This window comes from Adelges cooleyi, unplaced genomic scaffold (assembly GCF_023614345.1).
Source record: "Adelges cooleyi isolate 19-005CV unplaced genomic scaffold, UGA_ACOO_1.1 ACOO_flye_CR_arks_rails_tigmint_CR_PRNA_9, whole genome shotgun sequence".
NCBI classification, from domain to species: domain Eukaryota; kingdom Metazoa; phylum Arthropoda; class Insecta; order Hemiptera; family Adelgidae; genus Adelges; species Adelges cooleyi.
In genome coordinates, this window is record NW_026096579.1 from 12,449,276 (window position 1) to 12,471,239 (window position 21,964).

The window sequence follows — 21,964 nt, forward strand, 5'->3', positions numbered from 1 at the left end:
CGAAGAACGAAATCGAGTTGTTTATCCAGACATCTCAGTCGGGACAGAGTTAATATAATGTTGACTTTTCAATTAAAAACTTAAATCCTAATTCGGACCGTAGGGAAATATCATGGAATTCCTTAAAGCTGCTCGTTATAATGTTATGTCCAACAACGAAAGTATGTCGTTGTAGTATCACTCAACTGCATGCAAGTTTTTCGAACTAATAACACAGACCGGTAAGAACAATTAAAACATTGTTAGATATTTGATCTACATCGCGGTAATAAATTATAGCTCAAAGCTATTGATGTACTTGCAAGATACTTACATACCTAATATTAAAACGATCTTATAAAATATACTCACATTTAAACATAAAAAAGCCAAATAACTAGACAATTTCTGTCTGAAAAACGTAACATTCATTTTGAATTTTACTGAAATGAGATATTCATCCCATTTCCCAAAGTACCGGGAAAAAAATATTTAATTACACTAATTATAAGAAAATCAGTATAATAAAATGATTATATATTAGTAGGGTAGTACAGTAAAAACTTTTTGTTGTTTTTTCAAGGCGATATCTTCAGTTTTTGCTGTTAAAAAAAAAATAGAAATCACGAGCATCGATTTTATTCTAAGTTGCTACAATTAAATAAACAAACAAAACTTAAAAAAAAAAATGTTGTTTATCCACAAAATTATTTTTTGTCATAAGCATAGAAAAAATACTAGAATTTCATGCACCGCGAAAAATAATTTTTGAAGGTGTTGTTAAACATTTTTTATATATTAATTATTATTAGTGTCTATATGGATAGTATATTGTAAGGCCTATAAACTATAACCTAGCGTGGAATGTACATTTTTTCAATCGGCTAGTTTTTAATTTTGAGTATTGTTGTCAAGACTAAAATAATAAAAAAAACATTTTTATAAATTTGATGTTCGAGACCTGAATTTTTTTTTTAACCTGAACAGAATTGGCTAGGGTTAAGCTGGGAAACTGTTAATTTAAGGCTGTGAAAAAACAAAAAATGTAGTTTTCGGACAACCTTACTGTATAGTAAAAAATCGTACCCTTTGCTTTTAAAAAATTCTTCCCCAATTTTTTAAAATATATATCACGTGTTAAATTATAAAAATATAGTTGATAAATATTTTTTTATTATGTATAATATTCATTGGAAAATTAAGAAACAATAAATATAAACAAGTACCCAAGTCGAACTGTTTGTTTTGATGTGTACTTGTGACAGAAATTTTAAAATTATAAATAGCTAAAAAATTACTATTATTTTAAGACATACTATTTTTTATGCATAAAATAATTGATTTTCTACAAAATGTGTGTAGAAATACTTAAGACCAATTAACATATGTTAAGACTAGTTCGATCTAGACTCAAAGGAGTATTATTAATTAACAAGACTCAGACTGTCAACTAGATGGCATGATAATAAATCAAAAACCACTTAATTTTATACTATATATTTTTTTAACATAATCAATAATGTATTCACAAACACGCAATAATAAAAAATATATGTAAGTACATTATAATAATATAATGATCTTAACCTAAACAATAATCGTTTTATCATTAGTTTTATACAAAACAAATAATATTAATAAAATGCACCTACACCGTTTCTAAGAAAATATATGCTGCTTTCTCGGTGATCCAAGTCATATATTATGTAGGAGTCAAGACTATTCACTTATAACGAGAAACGATGCAATTCGTCAGGCACCAAAATTAAATAAAACAAAACATTAATATATTAATATATAATTTCTTTTATAATAATAATTATTTATAATAAACAACTATTGATAATACTGATAACCTATAAATCCTTATAACAATTCTTGATTATTTTCACAGCCCTTAAGTTTTTAATAATATTTAATAGAGAATTAAACTGTTATGACTATCACCCTAATTAAGGTAACACAATTAGGCAATAAACGTGTTTACTCCTTTGTAATTTTTTTTATATAAAGGTAACAAAATATTTGACTAAATTAATGATAAAAAATAATATGGTACCAAGCTGTAAAACGCAGACTTCACTAAGAACGTCAATTTAACAACGCTACTGTTAGTAAACATAATGTCATAGTATATTAATAACTTAAGGTAAAGAGAATCTAATTCATTTAAATTATGATTGTGAGTAGGTTAGTAAAATTAATAAAGCCTAGTGAAGTCTACGTTTTGACAATAACAAAAAATTATATTAAATATAAATTTGCAAAAGAATACAAAGAAACATTAAGTTAAAGAATAACAAGACTAATTAGATAAAAATTGCGGAAAATAGGTAAGCAAAGAGTTACGGCTACAAGGAAGTATGATGAGTGGATAAAGAGATGACGTGAAAACGTGAAGAAAAGTACATTATTGGAACTCACTCGTTAAGAAATAAAATGGAAATTAAAGCTGATCAAATATAACAACGAACCAACACCGAAATTACAGAGTTAAATCATATGGTGTCATACTATTTTAAACAAGTAAAACTATAATAATTAATAATAAGCCACGTCATGGAAAATTGCATTACAGTGATTTTATTTGAGAGCATTTTGGTAATCAATTTAAATTTTTGTTTCACTTATCGTTAAAAAGAAATTTAATTATTTACATTAAGAAAAACGAAAATAGATATTCTCTAAATACGTTAAAATATATTAAAAAATTATAATTCAAATTCCTACCCCCCCCCCCCAAAAAAAAAAAAATGAAAAATGAGTGTTAATGTCATAGTTAAATAAAGGTCCACATATTACATTTAAAACAAATTTCTAAATTTCATATATTTGATATATGAAATGGACATGTCGTAAAACTTCTTAATTCAAATTACGTTTTCAAATTATAAAATGTATCAGTTTAAGTAAATAAAGGAACGATGTTCAATATTTATTATTAGAATTTGCTATTAAAAAAAAATTGTTTTAAATGATTATTAAATCAATTCCTCGGCAATGAGATTTAAAAATTCTTAGATAACATTTAAGCCAACATGTACACCACTTTTGGGATTTCTATTAAAATACAATAAAAAACAATAAAATTATGAGGAAAAATAATTGAAGTTGAATATTTATGTCATCGAGATTGTACAAAGAATATATCTGTGTAAATTTCAAATATAAAATTGGGGTAACTATAATACAAACAATGTGAAACAATAACAAAATATAGGAAAGAAATTATAGTTATATATATAAATAAATAAACAAAGGTCGGTCTCCTTGAGTAATTTTGTTATAGCAACTTCTTTTTTTGTTATAGCAACTTCCGAAATAAAATCGTAAATAATGTATCCATCGCAGCAGTTTGTTCTACAGTGGTTCAAAAATAAAATTAACAAACGACAAATTGTAGGAAAATAAGTTCTTAGTGGTACGCCTTAACTGATACATTGTACTATGTATATTGTACATGGCTGTATATAAGCAGTGGTTTGATTTTATTACCGTTGTTACTATTAAAAAACTTATCAAAACTGTATAAAGACAAAACAACAATTATCAAGTGCTGCTTTAAAATAACGATGGACATCTGCTCCAGTCTTGTTTCTGTTTACACTCCCAATACTCATTAGTAAATATGTAGCATGGTGTTTTCGTCCATTTGCACAAATCTCGCTTGAACCACGCCGGTTTAACAACACTTTTAACATTTTCTTGATCAGCGTCTTCATCGTCGTCTTCTATAAAATAGCGTAATGGTATAAAATTGAAAAACGATAATTATATTTGTAAGGTAAATATAAACAATTCCAACAGCTCAGTACATTTTACATACCATTATCATTATACTGCTTAGTGGTTTCATTAAGAGTATGAGCCTTACTATTTCGAATTCTCTGCTTTTCTTCTAGCCTAAGTTTTTCTATATTAGCTTCATCCCACAGACCGAATTCCATTAACCGTTGATCAGACCTGTATCTCGAATCTGTTGGTGCTATACCTTCTTCCATTTCATTTAATTGACTAGCCAATGTGGTAAAATAATAATATTTTTCACAATCAGCTCTACACAAATTAAAAAAAAAAGTTATTAATTATTATTATTAACGTTATAATTATTAATGCACATTCTATACATACGGAGGAATTTTCCTTTGCCAAACTAACATATAACTTCCAGTTTGACAGGTCGGACTATCGACGGGACCTTCATACTTAATTACGGGAGCTATTTCGACTTTGTTGTCCCATGTACCATTCACGACCCATTTTACCTCGTTATCTTTGTTCACAACATACCCTTTCACCTTGACACATAAAAAAACATTAACAATAATAATTATTCGATAATTATACACTGTTAAAAATAATATACTTTTCTCTGTTGATCTCTCGTGAAATAGCTATAAGGTATATAGCTTAAACGACACCTAGATCCATCTTTATGATTAGTTATTGTCATTTCACCAGTTTGGTCAACCCAAAGTTTTCCAACTATAATATTGTGGACGGTAGTTGTGACTTTGGTCCATGTGTAATGATTTCCTGTAAAAAAAATAATAACGAAAACATAAAAAAAAAGACAAATGTAAAAACATTACAAATAGTAGTAACAAAAGATACAAACCAGAAGCTGAGAACTCAAGATGAGCAATACCACCAGGGATGGCCTGCAAGTACTTGCCACGGAATTTTGAAGACATGGAAAATTCTTGCCAACACGTCCATTCTTTACCCGAACAGTGTTGTGCTGAAATTGGCGGATGATGTGAAACCTAATAATTAATGGATAAATTATAAAACCATTTAATCATATAGAAAATACAAGACTGGCAGGATAATAAAATATTATTTATTTACTTGTTCATTAAATGCCTTCCAACCTAGATCTGCCATCCTATCACATTCATAGGTTTCGCCTAATAACGGGTTAAACGGTTTGCTCGTACGGTTCACAGTTGTAGAATATGAGGATATTGTAAACGCGGCAACGTAAGCCAACTGTTCCAATGGATCTTTACATTGAGCAGCTGTGTCAAGTATGCTGGAGTATTCAAAATCTTCCGTAATTCGTTGAAGCATCGACAGCGGTTCAGAAAAATTTACCTAAAATATTAAATAAATAATAATGATGTCATCTTTTAAAAATTTAAACTATATGTTTATGAAATACCGGCATTGGTATTTTGGACAGATCTTTCCCTATGCAGTTTTTCAAAATGCTCCAGATGTGCAGCTGATGATTTGGTTTGTCTGGAACCCGGCACCTTCGTTTGTCGCCCGGTTTCAGCGGATGTTTGTTAACACTTTCAACCATTTTTTTCGCGTTTTCAGACAACTGAGGGAACATACTGGTAGGCTCATTGTTTTTATCCTTTAGATGAGCAATTTTTAAATTAGATATGGCGTTGCCAGTTTAACACAAGTGGTACAAAAATCGACTAGCTGATATACATACACGAGTCGTTTTTAGAGCAGATGACGAGCAAATCGCCGCCGTCAATATGGCTGAAGAGTCTGGCACATCGTCGATATCACTGCTGGATCCTCCACTACAGTCCAGTTCTTCGGTTTCCAACTTATCTAAAGCCTATGAACCAATGAACATTTCACTTTGAATAAGTTTCCAAAATACCATCACACATTTTATTAAACAATCATTACCGGTGTGCCGGGCGTTAAAGATTTATGTTGATGGACGTTGGGAGACTGTCTATTGACTAGGAAACTATTTGTGGTCCCGTCCAATAAGTCGCCAGCTTGAGCGTCAAAAAATTCGCAATTGTCCGAAGAATCATCATCGGATGAATCTCCTGAAACATTTAAATAAAACTTAATATTATAACAAGATAGCAAATAACAACAATACTACAGTATGTTGCTAAAGAAAAACCCTCGAGTGTCATAATATTGTCACTAAGTGCCTATTTGGATTGATATATGATATATTTAGTACCTATAATTTTTTCCAAAAAACGCTTTGAACATGATAAATTAAAAACACAACAAAACTAAGTACAAATGTTTAAATGTTTGAATTTTACCAAACACTATTTCAATTTCAGTTTTTTTTTTTTTTTTAATGCCAAGAATTATCCAATTTGTTTTTGAGTAAGCTTAATTTTCTAAATCTACCAGAGTATAAATTTGTGTTTTACTGAATAAAAAATAATTTATAATGTTGTTTAATCATATTGATTCTCCTTCGAAAATTATTCCTGTGAAATAACGCTTATTTATTACTTATTTATGTTCATGAAACTTCACACAATCTGACTATACCTATTAACCTAACTGTACCGATAATCGAATTATTAACAAAATCATGGTTTGACACTTGATATTTCATTGATATCACAATCTTCAAATCATCATCAAAATTACAAAATCAGCCCGACGAAAGAAATAAAGCATATTTAAAATTTAGTAAAATCGAAACAGTGAAGAAATATGTCCGAAATCACAAATGGTTGCTGTGCGTTGTGCAAAGAGAGGAATCTTTTATTAAAAACTGGTGAAGTGTAACTCAATCGTTGACGAAAAAAATAACAGATTCGTTTTCTAGATAAATTCTATTTAAGGATTTTGAACGGAATGATTTAAGTATTAATTTTACTGATGATCAACGAATTCAGGGTAAATCTTAGATCTGTGTGACGACAAATCGAGACGATAAACATAATGTTTTTTTTAACACATCTGCCATTGGTAAAGCCGGCGGTACCAGTTCAAGTGGTTCTCAAAAAATTGAACTAGAATCTCTCCTAGCAGCTAACGTGTTAAATTACTTATACTACGTATTACACTACACTGATCCTACTTGGTCGGCACACATAAAGAAAACAATGATATATATTATAGTGTTTATTATTATTATTATTATATTATTATAGTGATAATATTATGCAGTATTTGGATTCTGGAAGATACAGTATCTACTCGCTTATCGGGAAATTTACATCATAAATGTAATTATCATGTCAAACATAGTTAGTCTGTTCTATAGTCTATAACCAACATAAAACAATGTCCAAATCAGTAGAATTTCGGAATTAGGAGATTACATATTTTACACGTTAAATTAGTAGTTTTTATTACTTATCTTGTAATCCTACTTTCAGTAAAAAGTAATGTAACTTCATTAAAATAATTATTAATAAAAATTCTAAATCAAAAAGTGCTGTTTCTCTTGATATTTTGTACATATTTTCAATTCATTGATCCACTCACATTATATTCGGCTGATTATTATTATATAGTTAATATGATTAAGTTACATAACAAGTAGCAATAATAGATTCGTTATTTTTCGAGGTCAGTGTAGTAGTCTGTATGCGATATTAAAATCCATAATTAGTACAAAAATGACAGGCTAACTCTGTTGAATCTAATATACATTAATTTATGTAGAATTTTTAGCTTCGATGCAGAGCGGCAAAGGTATAAGGTTTTTTTTTGTAATGTTATGGTAAGAAAATGGTTTTTATGACGTTGTTGTTGCTGTTGATAAAATGATTATACTATTATTAGTTCTTTGTTTTAAAAATATAAATGTTAACGAGAAATTCGGGTACTTTACTTATCAGCAAATTTTTTATTACTACAAGTTTATGGTAAACAACACAATAAAGACCTTCGGTTGCTTAGAGCTAACACAGATGCACGAATATGCCAACAACTAGAAAATAACCGTAAAACGGATATTGAAAAATTATATTATAATTTATATTACCGTCATGTAAACGACCAGGACTTAAAGATTATTGTAGTAATTTCAGAAAACGGCATCCATTAATTTTTTAACAAAAATCAAAATTATGAACGATATAAATATACCCTTTTTATGACCTGCAAAAAAAAAATAAATACGAATAATTCCTTACCACCACTGCATTTTTGCTTCATTGCTCAAAATCTGTCCTTAATACTGTAATCTTATACGCAATACGTGTTTACCGGCACTCGCAAAGCTCGATATATATCTGATTTACACATTTTTGTTCCCATATGGTTCGTCGAAGCACACACGGATTCTAAACCAATACTGATCGGTTGAACGTCTTGTACGCGACACGCGCAAATTAAAAACCATATTATTATAATCAACAATTATTGTATAACTTCTATTGATTCTTGTGATAAAAATATTATGGCCATGGAAATGGTAAATACCAATTGCGCATCATAATCTATATTAAAATGCTATGATATTGTTATTTCTTATTAGTATTATTTCAATAGCTACCCACACTCCTTCGAATTTGATGTCTGTTAGTTAATTGGCAAGCAGCGAGGGGACGGCAAATTAATGCTAATCTTGAATTTTAATAGAAACACAATTATTGCCCAATTATTTCATACAACAACAAACTGACAGTATACCTATTCCAAACCTAATCTCAGTGAACTTAAATTGTAATTCTTACTAGGTTTACTATTATTGTAATTATTCTATGACGATAAATTTTTGCTATTATTATTTATTACTACAAGGAAGTAATATACTTTTAAAGAACAGATAACATCAATATAAAACAAAGTCATAGCAACATAATGTTAAATTAACCAGCAGGACATAATATCGTTATTTGCTTTAATATGTTATTATTAATTAAATGTTATTACATCTAAATATTGTTAAATTAATGAACTCGTAAATAAAAACACGGGAGTACATTTTTATGTGAATTGCGAATCTCAATGAATGTCAACGTGACAAATGAAAATAGTATTTATAACACTATAAATAATACAGAATATATTATTTATTTTAGTCAAGTAATTTACTTAAACAACTAAATTTGTTTTTAAATGAATACGACTATAACAAGTTAATAGAAATTATATTTTGTTTACACTTTTGTTGTCTATATTTTAATGCTGCCATCTCATGATGGCAGCCTGGGCCTTCATGGCCCGTTAAGCTACATGGTGATGTCTATGTTTTAAATATTTATACTACATCAAATGTTTATTATGAGACCATTGTTTTGGGTAAAATACAAATCTTTATTCGTCTTAATATTACCACAGCCAATATAATGCAGACAAAGCGAACACAAATTTACGAACTACTTAATATTTGAAATTGTTCTTTGTAGACAAACGTATATATTATATAGTCAAATGTAATTATACAACTAAACAACTTAATCATTATTTTCATATGGCTCTTCTGACACGCCATAGTTAAAACCTAATAATAATGCGTTGAGATAAAAATGGCCAACTATAAATGAACTAAAAGTAATTTTTAAAGCGTCTCGTTCTATCATTGAATTTCTCTAGTGAGGAAATGGAATTTGTTCAGAAGTAGGAATCGCGACGACATAATGTTGGGATTACAATTGTCTGTTCAACGAAAAATAAATATTTGTTTATGGTCGCACACATGGCTCCGACTTGTGTATGCGGGTACGAATGTTTACCACATATGAAAATACATTGTTCACAAATCTTATTGTTCACTTACGACCGACAAAACTACAAAACGTTTTTATAAATTGCTCAAACATTATTATTACTTTATAAGGAGTCTGCGCATAAGCTTCCTACATGGCGCTAAAGTCTTGGATTCTCAAAACTAAATTTCTAAACGCTGTAATAACTCATAAGACATAATTAAGGCAAATTCTACGCATATTTCATCCCATTTTTTTAATTTTTTTTTTTTTGAAATGTAATCAAATACCGAAATCCAATGCGCTTCGTCTTTCTCTTTTTAACAAAAAAAAATCGAAATCGGACAACTCCGATGTAAGAGCAATTTTCACCACCAAATCCGATCTCATAAAAAAATTGTATACCGAATACGTTCACAGTAATTATACCCTATAGCAAAATTAAAGTTAAACACCTAAATTAAATCTGAAAAATAGCTGACGTGTTCGAAATCTAGTAAAACCAGTTTTTTTGTCAAATATTTACAATTTTTTTTTCTACTTAATATCTTCGACCAAGCCCGCATTATTGTGATCACGTTTTGAAGTATAGTGTACCGTTTTGTTGTAATATGCAACCAGATTTTAATGTTCTAATAAACTCTATTGGATTTTTAAAAAAAATTGTTTTCTGAGTTTTTAATTAATACAAAAAAAACCTTATGGAAATCAGACATTGTCGATTAATACCAGTTTTATTTATGATCAATATAACACAATAAGTTATTTTTTTGAAAATTGTAATGTATCTTACAATTTTTAGATTCTTCATATTATTTGTAATTTTTACTTTGAATAAAATAGAAAAATTTGGCGGAAAACCGAGTTTTCCAAAAACGTGTTACAGTATTACCGTGTTTAACCATCCAATTGTAACTTCATATTCTTATGACTATTAGCTCTTTTTTTCCTAATATGTTTTTAAAATTAAAATAACCGTGCGTACGATTTACTAGGAAACATAATAATTAAACACATTTTTATACACAATAGCAGCTTACATGTGCAAAATTATAATCATCAAAAATAGCATACAATAGTACCTACTAAGTAATATAGGTACGTGAATTAATCTATAGATATAGGTCGACCCTATTTTAACTATAATTTAAAAATTACAAAAACCGACAAAATTAGATTGCTTTTTTATTTACAGCACTAAAATACATATACTAGAAACGCAACTGCATTATATTTATTTAAATATAAACTAAAAGTTAACATTTTATTGGACTTCAGTAGGATATTTTAGTTATTACTCCACCTTTTAAGCTACCCAATTTAAAGTTTCAAAAAGAGTTTTAATGATCTCTATAGATACCCGTGTACTCTTTTTAACTAATTATAATTCTGTCGTCGAAAGCCAAACATGGTATTTTGGGAAAACAATAAGTTGTCTGGTCAAATGTTGGCAATTTAGCAATACTCAGCATATCATTTAAAATATAAAAACAGACTTATGGACCTATCATAATTGTATAAAACTTAATTATACATTAAAAAAAAATTACCTTGTTTGTCATTGTTAGCTACATGCTCCATGACCGTCTGTTCTCTAGCAATTTGGTCAACCATTTCGACTAGCTGAAGTCGCTGTCGTCGTTCATTATACAACATCTTTTTCCACTTGTTACCCTGACTTTGGGCCAAATCTAAGTACTCGGAGCAATTCTAAAATGTTTTAATATAGTACTGTTATTGTTAAACTCACAGTTTTATGCAGTATCGTAAAATACTTACAGTGACCATGCCAATAGATGCGATGCGAAATAAATTTGCACGTTCAAGCCAAGCTTTTATTTTTGTAGAGACATCAGGAGGCAAATCTGAATTCTCTAATTCTGATAGGCAACGTTGAAGAGCTTTACTATGTTTTGATATTATTTCATTTTGAGAACGTAGCTCCGCTAATTTTTTGTTCAATGAAGATACTACTGATGACACTTCCTGATTTGCATTTAATTCATTTTCTTTGCTGCCATCTAAAACAAAATTTGTTCTTATAGTTAACATTTTTAAACAAGTTAAATAATTTTAGTTATTTATTAATAGGCGTCAATATATTTATGCACTAAAAGCTACCTTATCTTGCATGCATTTATGCATACATAATTAACAAATATGCACTTTTATTTAAAAAAAATACACATCACACTTTGTAGGTTGAACTAAAGAAAATGTTCACACTTTTTGGCAGTTTATATATAACAAGATTTATTTAATTTTTGTTCATCTTGATCACCATAGTAAAAATATGTAAGTTTTATACATTTTTCTGTTTCCTTATAAGAATAATAACTTGCGTTGTATTCTACTATACCGGGACTACAGAGGTAGTAGTACAATATTGATGAAACTAAACAATGCATCAATACCATAGAATGATATTTATGGCCCTATATAACTCTAATCACATATCCTTTGAATCATCAATTGAGGTTCAACAATTCAATATAAATCGACTGCCCCAACGAAAAGGGTTGTATCACATTTTTTGCAACTTTTCAGGATGAACCAAACAAACATTCAAATTTAAATTCTTATTCTGTTTATAACATATCAGTTTGAAAATTTGGATACATGTTATAGCATGTTATGCAACAGAATAAGAATTTAAATTTGAATGTTTGTTTGGTTCATCCTGAAAAGTTGCAAAAAACAAGATATGACCCTTTTTGTTGGGGCAGTCGAAATGTTCACTAATAAAAATGTAATTAAAAATCAAAATAATATATTTAAATTACCTGTTGTTGTTGGCTTAATTTCACAAACTTTAGCTAACTCTAAAGCAGTAACCCATCGTTGTCGTTCTACTTCATTTGTTGCTCGTAAATGAAATGTTTGAGCACCACCATTAGATATTACTATAGTACAGGAGTCTTCTGTCTGTATTGATGCCCCGTGTAATCTGATTGTGCCACGACATAGTTGAGACATCTCAGCTTGAGTCCTATAAAAATAAAGTTGAATTACTTAAGTAAATTTTTTAAAATTTATGATCTTATCTCTGAGTGAAGAAACAAAACAATTATCGCAGAAGTAGGTTGTGGGTATATTATTTATTAGCAAATTTATATTGCTTTGTTGCTAAAATTAATAAACTGTAATAAAAAATTTATAATTATTCAAATAATTCATATTATTGTAATACTAAAAAATTGTTTTGTAACTGTATAATATACATAATATTATATTTTTTGTAAATATGTACAGTACTGACTTATACAGCATTTCTTAACAGGTTTTTAATTTTTAGTGGTTATGCATTTCTCCATTTCAATACATTTTAATGACTGTACATTAATAATTTGATAAAATATAAAGACGTCAAATTATTATGTAGATTTCATACTATTTGTTATCATTAGTCGAAAATAATAATAATATAATAATAATATATAATCTCTATATTATGTTAATATACATAATATGTTGATAACTATATTGTAAATACTTACAATGTAATTAAAAACTATTGTAAAATTCATAATAGTACACCAACGAGAGTATTGAAAGAGCCTCATTAAAAGATTCATTATCTCCGTAAAAACTTGAACGTATGGTACTATTTAAAGGTTACATGTCCAGTTATATTGTAGTGGCTAATAGGGAAGAGTAATCCAAACGATAAAACAAATATAAATTGCAACAACAGCTTATAAATTTAAAACTTTTTGTTTTTATATACTTAACAGATTGTTAATTAGATCTAGTTATAAAAATGACTTATTATCAACTTTCAACGCTATGTTTTATTTTAATTATTATAAATGATGGTTTGTATGCGCTTAACAATGGATTAGCTTTAACACCGCCAATGGGTTGGCTAGCTTGGCAGAGATTTAGATGCACAATAGACTGTAATACGTTTCCAGATGAATGTGTTAGGTAAAAAAATAACATAGTTTTAAGTAAAATGTATATAAAAAAAATTTTTACACTAAGTTATTTACTCATAATTTACAGTGAACAATTATTTAAAACAACGGCCGATTTATTAGTAAGTGAAGGCTATGCACAGGTAGGATATGAATATGTTATCATCGATGACTGCTGGCTAGAACCAAATCGAACCGTTGAAGGTAAACTACAAGCAGATAAAAAAAGATTTCCAAATGGAATTAAAGCTCTTGCAGACTATGTAAGTTGTTTGTTACTGTTAAAGAAATATTTCAAGTACCAATTATCTAAATGTAACTTTTAAATTTGTTTAAAGCAAATAATATTTTGCACTTCACGCAAAAGTGTAAAGATACATTTTTGTATTGGCTTTTATATTGTATAATAAAAAATATTGTTTAGGTTCATTCCAAAGAGTTGAAATTTGGAATATATGAAAATGTTGGGTCAAAAACATGTGAAGGTTACCCCGGTATAGAAGGGCATGAAGAAGTTGACGCTAATACATTTGCTGAATGGGGAGTTGATTATGTTAAACTTGATGGATGTTATATAGACGAACATCGAATGGATATAGGTGCGTAATAATAAATTATTGACTATCTATATGAAAACAAAAAGATATACTAACCAACATTTTTTAAATGTATTTTTTATAAGGTTTTCCACAATTTGGTAAATACTTAAATAAAACTGGTAGACCTATAGTTTACTCGTGCTGTTGGCCATTCTATCAAGAAGGAAAAGGAATGAAAGTAAGACAAAAACAATATCGTCAAGTTTAAAGGTTAAAATAATTTTGATTATTATATTGTAATATAGGTAAATTATAAATTAGTAGCTGAAAATTGTAACTTGTGGAGAAATTATGGTGATATTCAAGAATCATATAGTTCACTAATGGGAGTTGTAGATGTATTTGCAGCAAAACAAGATTATTGGGCACAATTTGCCGGTCCTGGACATTGGAATGATCCTGATATGGTATTATTGCCAGCTATTAAAATACTGTAATTGTGCACATATTACTAATGTATTAGTAACAAAATTAATTGTATTTTAGCTATTAATTGGTAACTTTGCATTAAGTTATGAGCAATGCAAAACACAAATGGCTCTATGGGCTGTTTTAACTGCACCTCTGATGATGTCAAATAAGCTGTCCACTGTACGTCCGGAATTTAAGAGTATACTTCAGAACAAAGAAATAATTAATGTAAATCAAGATAAACTTGGTATACAGGGAAGAAGGATTTATTTGGTTAGTAAAATTTATATTATATTAGTCTTTACTTGTCTTTAACAATTTAATATTTATGTAAGAAATTATATATTCTATTAAAACATTTATGGGCCATATAGGATCAAGGTATTGATATTTGGGCAAAACCAATTGAACCGATAGATGAAGAATATTACTCCTATGCATTGGCATTTGTTAATCGCAGAACCATGGGTACACCATTTGTTTATGAAATCTCACTGAAAAATTTAGGACTAACTAATCCTAAAGGTTATATCATCATGGTAATGAAAATTAAAATAATACTATACTTGAGTTAATAATTTATACAAAAAATTACATTTAAAAACTGAATTATCTTAACTTAAATTGTTTTTTTTTTCAATAATAGAATTTATATACAAAAGACGACACTGTGAAACATATATTGAAACCCAGTTCACAGATAAAAGTACTAACAAACCCATCAGGTAAGAAAATTAAAAGCCTATGAGATAGATATTCCTAGTGTAATATTGATAAAATATGGCTTAAATAAACAGAATGTTATACCTTGTTTATTTTATTTCAGGAGTTGTTTTTTTAAAAGCAAATGTCGTCACAAAGTACCATTTTACAAAGTTTGAATATACTATGGATAATGATACATTCTTATTCAAGTAATTATTTCTCAGTACATCATCAAGGAATGATCAATTTAACATTTTAAATAATATAAGAATTACAACTATTGTAATAAGTTCAGAAATAGTACAAAATTAAAGAAATATTATATAGAATATACTAGTATACTTGTTGGATTTTTGATATGTTACAAAAATAATAGTTCAACCACTTGTTGTAACCATTTAAGCAAAACCTCGGCGCAGCTATCACCACAGGCAACCGCAGCTGGACGTCTATCGTATTTTAGTACTTAGTTAGATAAGGCCACTTGGCATACTTTAAGAATATCTTTGTCATTTTTGAGGCAACATGTTCCAGGGCACCTCATTTCCCTACATGGGAACACTGCATGGCCTCTGTGATCGCCTATTTTGTAGCTCTGTAATTACTTTTTATGTTGGTACCTCAAAGGGAAAATTTTAATTGAAAAACCTTGCACTTTTGAGGACTTTTCACGAGCGATTACAAGGAAAATTCAAGCGATTCCAGTCGAGATGTTTGGCAAGCCTAATGACAACTTTTCAGCTCGTTTACGGGAGTGGTTGCAAAAGAATTAGATGATGTTATTTTTGCCTCTTAAATCAAATATACTAATGTTTTTTTATGTAAAAACAAAATGGCTTTATGTAATTGATCTTTATAAAAATTTTAATTCAATTTTGCTTAAAATTAAGTGATTTAATGAATTTAGAAAAACGTCATACCTCTCTGCTGGACTTCGTACAATTTTGTCAATTATAGTATGTTGTGTACTTAAAAAAAAAATAACCAAATATTAGTTAAAAGTACTTATGTATTATAAAAGATTTTATTCTGCTGAATTTTGAACTTCCCTAAATTATTACATAGGTAAATACATTTATATTTTATGCATAATTAAGAGGCATTTCATTTATTTTTTACTTACAAATGGAAATTGTGCTTATTTATAAATAGAAAAAACTTTTTTTCTTCAAAAATATTATACTGATTTTATGACTGGTTTAAATTTCAGCATAGTAAATCTTAGATATTAAATTTTTAAACTAAATTTTGTTAAACTTTTAAAAAATTCACAAAAAAATTGTTTATTTAAATCTTTACAAAAAAATTATTTTTTTATAAATTGGACATGGTGCTCAAACTTTAAGTCTATATTTAGAAAAAAGGAGGAATATTGAATAAATTAGACATATTTTGGTTTGTTTTTAACTAACACAGTAGTGCCCCAATGTGCCTCTAGGATTGCTATACCTGTTTACATATATTATTGGACATTATTGTTGCTGTTGGAATAGACAATAGTAAAATAATTTAAACCATTACACCAATAAACCAACAAACAGACTGATAATTTCGTTGAAAAAAAATATTTCTAGTGAATAATCATATAACCTTATTAATTGTATTATGATGCAGTCCAAAAAAATTACAAAAGTCTTACTATATAGAAATAAAATAATAAATCTATTGCAAATCTAACATTAACAGTAAAATTGAGTTAAAAGATAGATATAAAATTGAAAATCACTGTTCATTTGTTAATTCATATTCAATTGTCAGCTTATTCAAATTAAAGTATAATAACCAAAATCTAAAAAGATTTAGCTTTTTTTGTTATCAAGTTGTTAATTTGTACAAAAAAAAAGAATATTAATAATTTTTTTTTGTTTTTTATATTAAAAAGTTTTAAAATCTACTATAATATTATTTAATATTTGCTTGAATGTTGATATTGTAATTAGTGACGAACAATTGATATTGTTGGCCATTACTACTGTAAATAATAATTGTATTCTTGAATAATTAAGTTATGACCTTAATACAATAGCATCATTAAAGAATAATGATAATGTAAAAAAAAAAAATGCTAAATTATGGTATTTTAAATGTCTAGCCCATTATTTATTTTGACACAACACAAAAATGTACTATGTCAAAATGAAATTCTATTGACATTTGTAGTAGTCTAATGACTATATTATCTAGGTAATCTGTTTTACTAAAGTAACTTTTTCTACATATTTTGTTCTAATTTGTTTAAAAAAAAATGAACATAAGGTCTTTGAAAAACACTATTCCTTATGAAATATCTTATGTAAAAGTAAAAATACACAAATTCAATAATATGAGATTTAGTACGGCATATAGATTAATTATAAATAGTACATTGTACAAAATAAAACTGCATTATATAAGGCAATACAATAGAACATTTTCCTGATAACCAAGTTTGTCATAATTAGGTAGTTAAACAATTTTATTTATATTTTAATTTTACTTTTATTATGGCTTTTATCATTTTCAAAAATAGTTGATATTACTATACCTTCACTATAGTTAATTATTATTTTTTCATATATTTACTTTACTGGGCACCCTATTTTATAATAAAAATAATATCTACTTAAACGGCTTGGGCACTGTTAAAGTAGCTTTAACTTTTAAATTAGAGAAGTCTGCAGATCAGTATTAAAAGCACAAACAATTTGTAGACAAAAGTTTCTAAAAAAAGGGTTCTCGGTAAAATTAATTTGTTTTATTCTCTTTTAAAAATTGTTGTTTTTTCAACTAGAAAAAAGTTGGCAGATTGGGATTAAACTGTTAAGCTATAGCTTAAGGCCACGCAATGTTGTTGAATTTTGTTTCACTAATAATTTTTGGAGGAACAAAGATTCAAAGGCTATTAACCAAATTTTGCCTCATCTCTTTCAAAATCAATAAACTTGTTTTAGTGGCTACTCCACAATGAAAGTATTGCAAAATATCAAGGCTACATTAATAGACCTTGAGATCCCATGTTGAACAGTTAAGTCTAGCGTACCTGTAGTAGGACAGTATTCCATTGGACAGGACGAACCATCGTTTTTGATAGCCTTTTATGTAGTTGGTCCACTTGAAAAGCCAACCTTTCATGTCTTCGTCGTCCAACGAATTCTTTGCATCCATCGACATGTTTTGATGAATTTCGCGGTGACCACCTAACAGCGGCTGCAGAGTTCAAGCATTTTAAGCGGCCCGTTGGTAGGTGTTAACCGACACGCTCCCGGCTTTGACCGACGACCAAATCGCTTGCAGAATAACGAAACCGATAACTTCTTTAATATTGTTATGATTATGCGATTCCAGTATAGTATGACATACCTAATCGCAACACGAAAATACTAATACAGAGATAATAATGATATTATTGCACCGCCTGCCGCCAACCCTTTCTATTCCGGCCACTACTGGGCTGTGTGTCGGTAGGACCCGCGATAACAAGTTTAATCAGCTGACAATTGACAACATGACGACGGCACAGCAAGCTATGTAGACTCTTCAGCTCGTTCGAGGCCGCCGACTGTGTTCACTGACAACAGTGCAGCCAACGGTATGATTGAAATTACCGTGTGCTTGTTACATCGTCATAAGGCTTGTACGATATTATGCTTATGGTGAATTACCGCTAACAGGCGAACTTGGCTACCTTTTACGTGATTCTAGATCTACAAATTATTCGAATTCACAGTTATGGCAATACCTTGTCACTATTTCATTATTATCTATCATTAAAATTTATACCAAGCAACTGTATACAATATTATATTGAAAAAGCCGTTTAGCGTAAATTTTAATTATTACCAATAAAAATAAATGTTACATTAACGACATTAAATTTGGTATTAATAGTAATCGACAAATTTAATGTAACAACTATAATTATTATAATATTATAGTCTGGAATTACTTATTTAACCATCAATGAAATTTCAACTATCCATACTTACAAATTGGGCATCGAACTTTGTAATTTAAGTGAGATAAGAAAACAACAACATAACAATAAACGATCACAATAGACCTTAATAATAAATATAACGTCTATGAACACGACAAATTATATTATGATTCTAAGTGTCTGACATGTATTAATTCATAATTAACCACAGCTTAACAATTGGGCATTTTTTTTAGTGTAAGTATGACACAGTCAAGGTTAATAGATGAATAATTATATATTTTATTTATTAACCTTGTGACACAGTTCCATCGGCTTCAAAGATGAGTTTGTATCATTTATGTATAAATCCCACCCACTATAGTCTAAACATATGGATAACGAAAAACCAGTAGCATTTAAAATGTAAATCGTACTGTTGTATATTTACATTTTATTTTATTAAATACTTGATTTTTAGTTATTGTATGTTGATTGTAAGTAAAATAATATTTGTTATTTTTTTTTAAAAACATTTTTATAGTACCTATACCTAATGCTGCTATTTCGCATTAGACGTCGCATACATAATATTTATCTGGGTCTTTGTCTTGTATTCTGTGTTGTCAAGCAACCCGTAAAACGGGTAATTCGCTGTAGGCAATTAATAGTTATAAGTTTCACTTTTTTATTTGTAATTATTTTATATAATTTTAACCCATTTACGGCTAAAGTTGCGTGTGCGCGACATTAATTTAAATAGGTTATTTTAACCGGATTATTTTTTATTTAACTGTTACGACATAATTCCATTAAGAAGATGATAATTATTTGTCGCTCATTACTCAAACTATAATAATTATAGCTTTGCCGTTCACAGTTAACGTTGCGTAGATACACTTAAGTAACGTTGACCATTTCAAGCATTGAACATCCTAAACCAATTTTATTTTAAACCCAAAATGTTCTACTTTATAATAATTTTAAAACTTACTATGAATTTTTATTTATTTGAATAAAACAAATATGAATCGAGTAAGTTAATTTTTGCAAAAAAAAAATCTTTGTCTGAATCTAACATACTTTTGTGCAACATGTATAAAAAAAATTCTCATTTAAAAACCATTGTAGTAATCTATGTATAGTATAGTGGTAGTACCAAGAAAATAATGTTAGTTTAAACGGCTATATATTGAGAGGTATAATATATAAGCAGTATATACTATATGCAAAAAACTCGTTTTAATACATTTTGAACATGTCAACTTATTTTTTTACAAAACTATATTAGCTTTAATAGGTATAATAACCGATTTTTTTGTATGAATTTTTCAAATATATATAAAAAAAATATGTATACATACAGGATCACTTTTTACAAAATGCACTGTTCTCAATATTTTATTTGATTACAAAAACTAACTAAATTGGAAAATTTAAACGCTTTTTAGACGCATAGAAATTAAAAGTTAAAAAAACCGGAGATCAATGTGTGTGAAGTCTTCCTCTTACTCTACGAGTCATCATTCCTATTCCCTTAAGTCATGTTTTTGGACAAAAAAAATGTTATTTCAGGAGGCATAATCATGAATATTTCAATTTACATTGTATAACGAACGTAAACCAAATTTTAATTACCTACATAATTACGTTAGAATTTTCAGTAGATTCACAAAGTTTGTATTTACTGTTTAAGTATCTTTAATATTAAAAAGTTATTTTAATTAATGTGTGTTACAATAATGAGTTAAAATTAGAACATTTAAACCTGACCTGACTGAATAATTTGTAACTTTTCAAAGGTTATGATATTGTTTAATAGATTCAACATTTTGTAGTATTATTTAAACAAGATGCGAAAACTACTTTCCCCATAATATTCTTGAAAGGTTAAAATTTGGCTGATTGTTCAATAAATAATGTGATTAACGAAAGCAATACACAAGTATAAATATGATAAAAATGTTTCACATTTATCAAAATAAATAAATAACACGAAAGTACATATACGCCAAGTATACAAAGAAGCTACACAATGTGGTGTTCCATAACAATATTACACAAAACTACTTAAATAGTCTTTTGTTTGCTTCTTACGATCAAAATTAAAGATCACAGATATTCTTAGAATTAATAAAAACAAAAAAAAAATGAAAAAGTAAATACAGTTAAATGTATATATCACACAATAAAAAAAAAAAAAATTACGAAGAAAACACATCTGAAGAATACAAATCCAATCTGTTTCGTTTTTAATTTTAATTTTTGCTCGCATGTTCCAACGACGGTCGCAAACTCAGACATCCTTCCACCCAAAAATTTGGCCTATCCAGCATACGTTGCCACAAAGCCACTTCTTTTTCGTTGGAATCCATCTCGACTGATTTTCCATCGTACATCCCTAAAATTTACACAAAAAACCACTATTAATGACATGTATGGTTATTAAAATTTTTAATTTATTTTTAAATGATTACACTGATATTATTTACATATATTTATTTGTACCTCAGAACCCGATTGAACGTACCTAAGTCACATTTTGCTAAAAGAGCGATTTTTACTACACTATTGAAATCGATAACAAAATATGGTTAGATGAAAACTGTTGTGAAAGTCAAACAGTACAGTTTATAAATTATAATACTCAACTTTATTTTTATTTGGCGTGCCTAACATTTACCCAACGGACAACTCTCAAACACAATTATTAGTAACATAATAAAAAATAATTCTATCTTGAGAAAACGACGCGTATGTGATATTACTCGAATAAATTATAAATATTTACCAGAACCCAACGAGAGTCTGACACCTCCTAAGAACTCATTGCTACCAAGTCTGTCGTGATCCCAAACAGTCAGTTCGAGGCTCCTCTCAGCTAATTCTTCAGGAGATATGTCTCGGTACGTGATTGTTTGATTCCAGCTTGGATTGCACGTTTTGCGAGCAACGTTGGTTTTCTGCTTGGAATTTCGTCCTTTGTCAGGTAATAAATAACTGCAAAAGAATCCAATAACAATTATTAATTACACAACAGATAATGCGAACAATATAGTCGTTTTT

At 28.5% G+C, this 21,964-nt stretch overlaps 4 protein-coding genes across 6 annotated transcripts in view; 2 read left to right on the forward strand and 2 right to left on the reverse strand.

Annotated features, from left to right (window-relative positions):
* LOC126846315 (uncharacterized) overlaps positions 1–1,196 on the forward strand; it is a 93,616-nt gene extending 92,420 nt beyond the window's left edge. Inside the window, exon 10 of the mRNA XM_050585627.1 lies at positions 1,183–1,196. The gene's annotated coding sequence lies outside the window, so the exon portion shown is untranslated. The remainder of the gene's footprint in view (positions 1–1,182) is intronic.
* Positions 1,197–3,412: 2,216 nt separating this feature from the next.
* LOC126846158 (oxysterol-binding protein 1) lies at positions 3,413–18,462 on the reverse strand. Of its 3 annotated transcripts, XM_050585369.1 has the most exons (14): positions 18,023–18,462; positions 15,924–15,971; positions 12,155–12,360; positions 11,151–11,392; positions 10,922–11,081; positions 5,635–5,783; positions 5,429–5,560; positions 5,144–5,344; positions 4,831–5,076; positions 4,598–4,745; positions 4,346–4,515; positions 4,111–4,277; positions 3,806–4,035; positions 3,413–3,710 (listed from the first exon to the last, which is right to left on the reverse strand). In XM_050585369.1, exons 1-14 carry the CDS (start codon positions 18,151–18,153, stop codon positions 3,541–3,543), a joined length of 2,400 nt encoding a protein of 799 aa, XP_050441326.1. In that variant the 5' UTR covers positions 18,154–18,462; the 3' UTR covers positions 3,413–3,540. The 3 variants fall into 3 exon arrangements, with proteins under 3 accessions (XP_050441326.1, XP_050441327.1, XP_050441329.1); XM_050585370.1 differs by lacking the exon at positions 15,924–15,971 and having other exon boundaries at positions 18,023–18,456; XM_050585372.1 differs by lacking the exons at positions 15,924–15,971; positions 18,023–18,462 and adding an exon at positions 12,631–12,739.
* Positions 12,955–15,775, forward strand: LOC126846159 (alpha-N-acetylgalactosaminidase-like). Its single transcript, XM_050585373.1, has 9 exons — positions 12,955–13,298; positions 13,377–13,551; positions 13,713–13,887; positions 13,971–14,065; positions 14,133–14,294; positions 14,374–14,571; positions 14,673–14,837; positions 14,945–15,023; positions 15,125–15,775. The coding sequence occupies exons 1-9, from the start codon at positions 13,132–13,134 to the stop codon at positions 15,214–15,216; spliced, it is 1,308 nt and encodes a 435-aa protein (XP_050441330.1). The 5' UTR covers positions 12,955–13,131; the 3' UTR covers positions 15,217–15,775.
* Positions 18,463–20,869: 2,407 nt separating the features above from the next.
* The window catches only part of LOC126846867 (uncharacterized), a 45,614-nt gene continuing 44,519 nt past the window's right edge, over positions 20,870–21,964 (reverse strand). Inside the window, exons 10-11 of the mRNA XM_050586693.1 lie at positions 21,690–21,898; positions 20,870–21,299 (exon numbers count right to left, since the gene is read on the reverse strand). Of these exons, the coding sequence (XP_050442650.1) occupies positions 21,157–21,299; positions 21,690–21,898 (352 nt within the window). The 3' untranslated portion in view covers positions 20,870–21,156. The remainder of the gene's footprint in view (positions 21,300–21,689; positions 21,899–21,964) is intronic.